This window comes from Brassica napus, chromosome C8, assembly GCF_020379485.1.
Source record: "Brassica napus cultivar Da-Ae chromosome C8, Da-Ae, whole genome shotgun sequence".
Classification (NCBI taxonomy): Eukaryota; Viridiplantae; Streptophyta; class Magnoliopsida; order Brassicales; family Brassicaceae; genus Brassica; species Brassica napus.
In genome coordinates, this window is record NC_063451.1 from 19,914,402 (window position 1) to 19,922,588 (window position 8,187).

At 35.5% G+C, this 8,187-nt stretch overlaps 1 protein-coding gene across 1 annotated transcript; it reads right to left on the reverse strand.

The window, feature by feature from the left end:
* Nucleotides 1–4,759: 4,759 nt before the first annotated feature.
* Nucleotides 4,760–7,676, reverse strand: LOC106414673. The gene has a single exon (XM_048766236.1). The coding sequence runs from the start codon at nt 7,177–7,179 to the stop codon at nt 6,481–6,483; it is 699 nt and encodes a 232-aa protein (XP_048622193.1). The 5' UTR covers nt 7,180–7,676; the 3' UTR covers nt 4,760–6,480.
* Between the last annotated feature and the right edge of the window lie 511 nt (nt 7,677–8,187).

Sequence of the window (8,187 nt, forward strand, 5' to 3'; positions counted from 1 at the left end):
CATGTATTAAAAGACATGCAAAACAAGATAAATTAGTAAGAAAGACATGAGACAAAGATGAGAAATTAAATAAAGTTTGGTATTTCAAGTTCAAAAAGATTAGAGAGAGGTTGGAGAGTTTTAGAGTGACAAACATTACGTTTTGTTGCAGCCATTTGAGAGGAAAATAGATAATATGTAAATTTTATTTATATAGTGAGACAAAAGTTTCTAACTATGTTAAATATTTTTAATTCGTAAGACTTTCATGGAAGTCTTCTAACATAAAAACACACAACAAGACTTCCTCAAAATCTTCTAATCTCGATAAAATAAGTCTTCTTACCAAACCCTAAAAAAGACTACATAGAAGTTTTCTAGTGCATTATTTGTTAGAAGACTTAACTAAAAATTAAAATTTTTGCGGGAAACTAAAATAATTTTAGCGGGAATTATAAACTTCTATATTTTCAACTTGAAATACTTCCTAAAAGTTTTCTAACCGATAAAATACTATTCGTCATAAGATTTTTTCGAAGTCGTCTAGATCCTAAATATAAATTGTAAACTCAAATAATTAATTAAACTTAAATTCCACTTAAAAATGTTTAATATATACAAAACTAAAAACATATAGATTAAAATTTGATTTTACAAAAAAAAAATGTTTTGTTATTATTTTAAAATATATATATATATGTTTTAAAAATATTTATAAAATATTTTGCTCCAGGCATGGCGCTGATTATTACATATTATATACATATATATAAAGTCACTCTTGCAAAACAAAAAAAGCCCAAACACATGGGGTTTTAGTGCATCTGAACATGGTAAAAGGGTCATAAATTTGTCGGCCATAAATTTCGCGTGGAAATTGAACATATCAAGTTATGCTCTTTGCTTGGGGAAATGGTTTATTCTCCTATGAACTAGTTGTTCCTGGTTTTTTCACGCATAAACTTTTAAGCCATACCAAAAACCACATGAACAACTCTATCTTATGGAATTACATACACAAACTATCGATTTTAAACTAATTCCCCTAAAACCGTAAACGGTATTATTTAAACGTTAACTTGATTTATGACAAGTGGAGAGTCAGTTGAATTTTTTTATAACATTTTATCTTTATTAATATCAAAAGAGGTTTAACATAATACAAGAATAGAAACATACAACAAATACATTTTTAAGTTGAACATGATAATAGAAATATAATAACACGATGCTTCATAACTCTTTTGCAAGATAGACTGATTCGCTAACTTTATATATTTTTGTTCTCAGTCTTAAATGATCTTGTGTTCGGCTATCATGTATTGTGATCCATCGCCTTTTGTCATTTAATAGATCAGTGGGTGCGATCCATCTGTTACATCGGTGCCCATTCCATACACTCCTGCACCAGGAGATAACATGATTTGTTGTAGTCGCTATACATATCATACATAATTCCTCTAATTGACATTGATAAAAAAAATACTATGCCATTTTATTCTTTTTCTTCTTTTTAGTCAATTGTTCTTCTTCTTCAAAAATACTATGCATATCGAAAAAATATATGACACTAATTATAAAAACAATTATCAATATATAAAAATATTTGAACCAATATATATAAATGTTTGATCGAAAAGTTTATTATAGAAGTCTCGATGTATATTGGTTCAAATATTTATATATATTGATAATTGTTTTTATAATTAGTGTCATATATTCTTAGATGTGCCATAATATAAATAGTTGTATTCAAAAGAGCTGGACCGAATCGGGTTATATGGTTATTTTTGGTACAAATATCCGAAACCGTTTCAGATACATTTGTTATTTAGATATTTTTAGATTCCTATACATCAGAACCAAACTCATCCAGACCCAGAAAAACCAAACTCAAAGCTCATACAAAATTTTATAATATTCAAATGGGACCTAATTTCGAAACAAAAAAACCGATAGCCGAAATGAACAAACCGTACCTAAATGGATAGTCAATGTTCATGCCTAACTGATATTATAAACTAATAAAAAGAACTCTTTCTATAAGTTTGGCTAAATTAAGTGAAAAGAAATAGTTTTTTATTTAGTAAAATAATTATGTGGAGTGAAAAATTAAGTGACAATAAATGTTATACATTTTTATTACTAGGGACATTACCCCGCGCAAGCGCGGGGTTGTAGACAGAGTTCTTGTTTCATCTCAACATTTGCAAGGTTTATTATAGTTGTGAGTTTTGCGTTTTGTGTCGATTATTGTTTTTCAAGTTGTTTTATTGTTATAGGGTTAGAGTTGTGATGATGAACTGTGTATGCATTGTTCTCCACTTATGAAAGACTAAACTATGTTAGTAATGTGATTGATATAGTTCATGGTGTTGCTTTTGTGTCACTGAGATTGTTTATTTGTCTTTTTAATTTGTTTCTTGTACTGTTGAGACATAAATTATATTAAGGTTGTTGAGAGTACCTTTTGTTTCTGTTTTTTTTTTCTCCAATTTAGTTGTGTAAGTTGTGTGTATTATGTAATTATTTTTATTATCCTTATTATGTTTTTTATATGTTTTTTTTTATTTTTAAACTTGTTGTTTTTACCGGACCTTTAAAACAAATACATGAAGACTTGCAGATATAACTATAAAATGAGTGACAATTCTGAGTATTTGAGCCTTAATGGGTTTTAAACGAATTTATGTATTTCTCATAAGAAGACGATAGCATTGGCATGTTGACATTGGACATGCAAGCTATTTTTCATAAGACAAGAGGAGTGAGCAGGTTGAGATGTTGTTGTCGCCTTTGTGTCTGTCGGGATTGTCTCTTGTATCTCATGGTGTGGCTGTGTTTGTTTCTCTTTTATTTGATGGGTAATATGTACACAAAAATTATTGTTAGTTGTATTTATCAGAGTTCGTAACTTACTCTGTTTTTTGTTTAGGTAATTTCACTGATCTTGGTTGTCGTCTTCGTCTTCTTCGTAAACATCTGCGAAAGTAAGTTTGTAAATTGTTAAATAGCTCGATGTGTAGTTTGTATTTGTTTTGCTGACTCGATGTATGCGTCGTTGAGTTTTAGTTGAGGTGATTGGTTTGGTATATTTGTTTGAAGTTTATTTGTAAGATTAGACAAAAAAGAGAGGTGATCATTAATGATTCGTCTTTTTGAGATTCTAGTTTTTGGTGTTTTGATTGTTTGGCTTGTTGTGTTCTGTTAAGCCGTAAAATAAAGGTTTGTGTAAAATTAGTTTGATAAGTAAGGGATATAAATAGACGACCACAGATCTTGGGTAGGAAATTTTTTGATTATTGATGTTAGCACAATATAGACAGTAATATAAAGAGAATTGTGTGTTGGTTGTTTCTTACGGATCAATGAGGAGACAGATAACGACTCGAGTTGTTTCTTTGGTGAGGTCAGAGCCCTGGATAGAACAGATTTGCCCAAACACATCTGCGAGTTTAAATATCAGTTATGATATAAAAACATAATATAAACTCGTATGCAATATGATAATATGCCTGGGAGTTCTAGGTTTGTGTTTGCAATAACTTGGAGATTGTCGAACAGACTAATCTTGACTGGAGATTGATCTCAGGAGCACCCGTGGTGACTTCATCAATAATGGTTGGTGAGATGAAACGAATGAGGAATGGATGATCAGTTATCTTGTACATGCTTGAGCATCTAGCAACCTCAAAACTATCGACTTTCACAATGGAACCGGCTTTCAAAGATTACATGTAATGATTAGCACTCCGGCGGGAATAAACCCATGAATCACGAAATCTGTAAATAATATTATACAACAAAGAATCAGGAAATCAATTAAAAATAATTATGTTAAATAAGTGTGATAGATTGAAGATTTACTTGTCTTTTAATCAAGGAAGAGAACTGTGATTCCCATAAACTCACTGTCTTTCTTGAAGTTCAGGGAATCTCAGAAGGGGAGAAGGCCAGAGGCTATGCTCTGATTACTACGACGAAGACAGAGAAACTCGAAGGTTGAGTGACGGACGCCGGGGACGCCGGTTTGAGGAACTAGAGAGGCAGAGAGAGACATTTTCTAGAAGATGGTTAAAGCTAAGTGGAATCAATGAGTTTTATGGAGATGCAGATTGGGTTCATCAAAGATAAGAATCATATATATAGGGGGCTAAAAATCAGGAATGTTTATGATCAATCGATTTAAGATGGCGAGATGAAAAGTTCACCGGTGAAAAAATAGATTACGAACAGACACACGACGCAACTCTGTAACTCAGACTTGTCTGAGACAAAAATGAAAAGAACCATAACTCATGTTAAATGACGACAGTTTACAATATGGTTCTTCATATAACGTGATGAATCTCATTTAAAAATGAAATCCATAATACACTTGCAGTCTCGGCTCTCAGAGGAAGCCGAAGAAGCAACGGCTTCTGACCTTCATAAATATATATTAGGTTCGACCATCAATGTACAAAGTTTCCTTTAGCTTAGTAGTATAAATGTTTGTGTTTATATCTCAATAACCCGGGTTCAAGCCATGGGCTTGACACTTTTTCACACTTTTAAAAGTGGGGCCCATAAAACGCTGACGTGGCACGCTGAGGAGTGAGCAAAAACTCAACTATCATAATATAGATTTTGATTTAAGTTATTATTTTATTCACAAAATATGTCCTATTACATTTTTATTATTTTGATTTAAGTTATTGTCTTGCTAAATCAAATGTATCTTTTTTTTTTTGGTAAACATGTTAAGCTTGTATTACCATTTTCAAATTTGTGACAGAAGTTACAATGACAAACTAGTAGCAGAAACAACAACAGAAAGAAACTACATATAACAACAACGAAAAAACAATAAGAAAAACACGATTTAGGCTTAGAAAACAAGAGTTAGAGGAAAGACCACTCGGGAAGCACTTAAAAGGATTGGTCGGAGAGCGCAACACGCATGATCAGGAGTTTCAAGTGAAAACACTAGTAAACATATGAGAACGAGCTGATATATAATGGCTTGCCCAGGCACTCGCCTCCAAAAAAATAGCCTCACTACAAAGCCCTACCACCTGCAGATGCAAAGACACCATCGGAACAAGGAGGTCACAGTAGACGACAATGGGACTGCACCGAGGCGGCAAACTGACGAACCAGAGCCTGTCGAAGCTGCAGCCACCAAACACCGCAAACAGCCACCTCTACTCACCCACCTGAAGATCAGAGGCACCACACTACTCCAATAACCCTAAGACCCCCACTGGATCCACCAATACCCAGACTTCAGCCTGAAACCGCTCTTATTTGGAAAGACTAATGGATGATAACCCACCAAATCCACCAGACTCTGCACGGGGAAAAGGACGCTAACACCAAAGGGCAAGAAACCGCAGAACTACACCCTATCTTCAGAGGCGCTAGCAACACTCGCTGCCACCGGGATTGCAGACCAAGGACGACTACAACAACCTAGACCAACAATAACCCGCGCGAGCGACTGACCCCGAGAACCGGAGCCTGACCCCGAGAACCGGAGCCTGACCCTTCACCACATAAAGAAGCTCCAGCCACCCGCATCATCAGAACGCCACCTCTGATTTAGCGAAGAAAGAGAGCCCAGTCTTACCTCGAGATCCAGGCAGCAAAGCCTTCTAGCCACAAGGAGCTGCTGCAGCAATCTTCATGGAGAAACTGCCGGCAGAGAATCATCACCACCACCAGAGCACCCGATTGAGATCCAAAATCGACTCCATGACCAGCCACCTCTCACTGGTGATGAGAGACAGATGGATTTGGAGAGAGATCGCAAAGACGAGCAACCCCAACCGAGAACGAGGGTTCTTGTATCGACCACAGCTAACTAACGCCGAAGGAAGCGTCGGAGACCCAGAACACCACCACCGGAGCACCATCGCCCACCCTTGCTAGCAGATCTGGCCAGATCTAATGCAATGTCTCGAATTCACCCTCGGAAGAGCCACCAAACCTCACTCTCACAGCCGCGCCTCACCACCGCTCCAGAAACCTCACCACCGGACAGTGACGCCGGAGAGGGGAGGGAGACCACAATGGAGAGTATATCGGCGGAGCTAGAGAGAGGAAGAATGAGGCGAGACAGGGGAGAAGAGGGAAACAGAGAGAGGAGGAGAGACAGCCGGCAGCGGCGGCGGTAGAGAAACCACCGGAGGCCACCACCGGCTGAGAACGGCAGTAAATTAGGGTTTTGAAACTTCTGGTAGAGAGAAGGGAGAGGGAAGGGAGAGAGAGAGGCCCAATATCAAATCAAATGTATCTTAACATACCACTTTCTGATTTCATATAATTTTTACCAAAAACCGATATCAACCACTAATACAATTTACAAATAACTAAAATACATAAAAACCATAAATTTAAAAATCTATAAAGTTAGCTAATATATGTTCAATCAGTTTATTATTATTTTAAGAAAAAAAACTTTCAATGAGACACGATAAACGAAATTTATTAAAGAAAGAACAATGACAAGCTTCATCATCATCTTATGGAATAAATAATAGCATTATTAGCGGCTTTCTTCATACGTGACTCGAGCTTCATCGCCGCAATCTCGTCTTGAGCCTTCATCAACGACTTCATCCTTGAAGCCGCGGAGCTGGATTCTCGATTCTCCTCCTCTTCCTTCTCATAATCTTCATCAAGGGCGCAAGAATGCACATGCGTACCGTAATCACATTCTTTGCAGTAATAAGTCCAAAGATTCTCCGATACCTCTTCTTCACAAACATCACATACGTACATCTTGCCATCTTCGCATGGAATCTTGTAAAGTAGAGTGAGTGGGTGTTTGTGGTCTTCACGATCCACGGTCTCAGGGATGAAAGCACATCCGACATGAACGTCGTATTTACACACAGAACAATTGTAAGTGAATCCTGATCCGTACTCACCGCAAGCGTCACACTCGTAAGACTGATGATCATAAGATGGGGAATAAAACAGGGTTATGGGATGGTCAGGATGAGACTTGTGATTGATTTCACGAGGTAGGTCAAAACATGACTTGTGCAAGAAGTAATCACAGTCCTTCGTACACTTGAAAGCTTGTCCGGTTAGGTCGAGCTCGCATCCTGAACAGATAATCTCATCTTCATTTTGGGCCTTAAAGACGCGCAATGGATGGTTGTGACTCGGGTGCCTAACTGATGGGCGGTTAACAGGTTTTTTGGAAGCCATATGTGGTTTGGTTGTTTAAGTGGAAGAAAAGAGTTTATGAACTATAAATAGAAAAATCTGGAGGAGTTGTGGTTTCTAGTTTTGGCTGAATTATATCAAGTTGGTTTTTATTATTTACCCTGTTGTAGCTTAACTTATCATTATTGATTCCACTATTGATAGTATAACATATAGAAGGCGTTTGACATGAAAGATGCTAAGTTTGCAGGCCAAACTATATTAAGATATATGATATAAATATCAAATTTGGGAGATTGTTAGGAAGTAGTGCCAAACCACTAGATGTCGTGGGCAGAGCTGTGCTTACTGTGTATCTGAATAGGCATAGTTGCCATAGGCCCCAAATTGAGGGTGTACACGGAGTGATTATCCGTAAGCCATTCCACTCGGTACGAGCAATCGATTTTTTGATTCGATTTTATCCGTAATTTTTAAGATATCTGGTGTTTTGGATATCCAGAAAATCCGTATTTTTACCAGATCTCTGATTTGATCCATAAAAAGAAGAAAATTTTGATATAAAATAATAATATTTCATTACAAATTGAAGAAAATACATACTTTTAAAAAATTAATAACTAAATAATTAATTTAGTGGATAAACATATTATAAAACTCATATAAAGATATAAAATTATATATGTATATATATATGTATATATAAAACTTTATATACATATATTTATAAAATAATATATATATAACTTTACATACATATATTTATATAACGGATCGGATCAGATATCCAATTTAAAATAATAGTATTTGTGTTTGCTCTGTCGTTAACTGATATTTAATTTTAATATTTTCTTTGATTTGCAAAGTTACGGATATGTGAATTTTCGGATTAAAATGAATAACAGATCGAATCAAAATTTATGGATATTTTGTCCAACTCTACCCAAATATACTTAAAATTTATGAGTCCCCAAATTTACCAAAGTGCAATAGCCCCACGTTCGAACATTTGTTGTGTTTTCTTTTTGTGAAAAATACATATAGAAAAAA

What these genes read in the sequence shown, in the direction of transcription:
- LOC106414673 (XM_048766236.1), bottom strand. Translation starts at nt 7,179, where the DNA reads ATGGCTTCCAAAAAACCTGTTAACCGCCCATCAGTTAGGCACCCGAGT.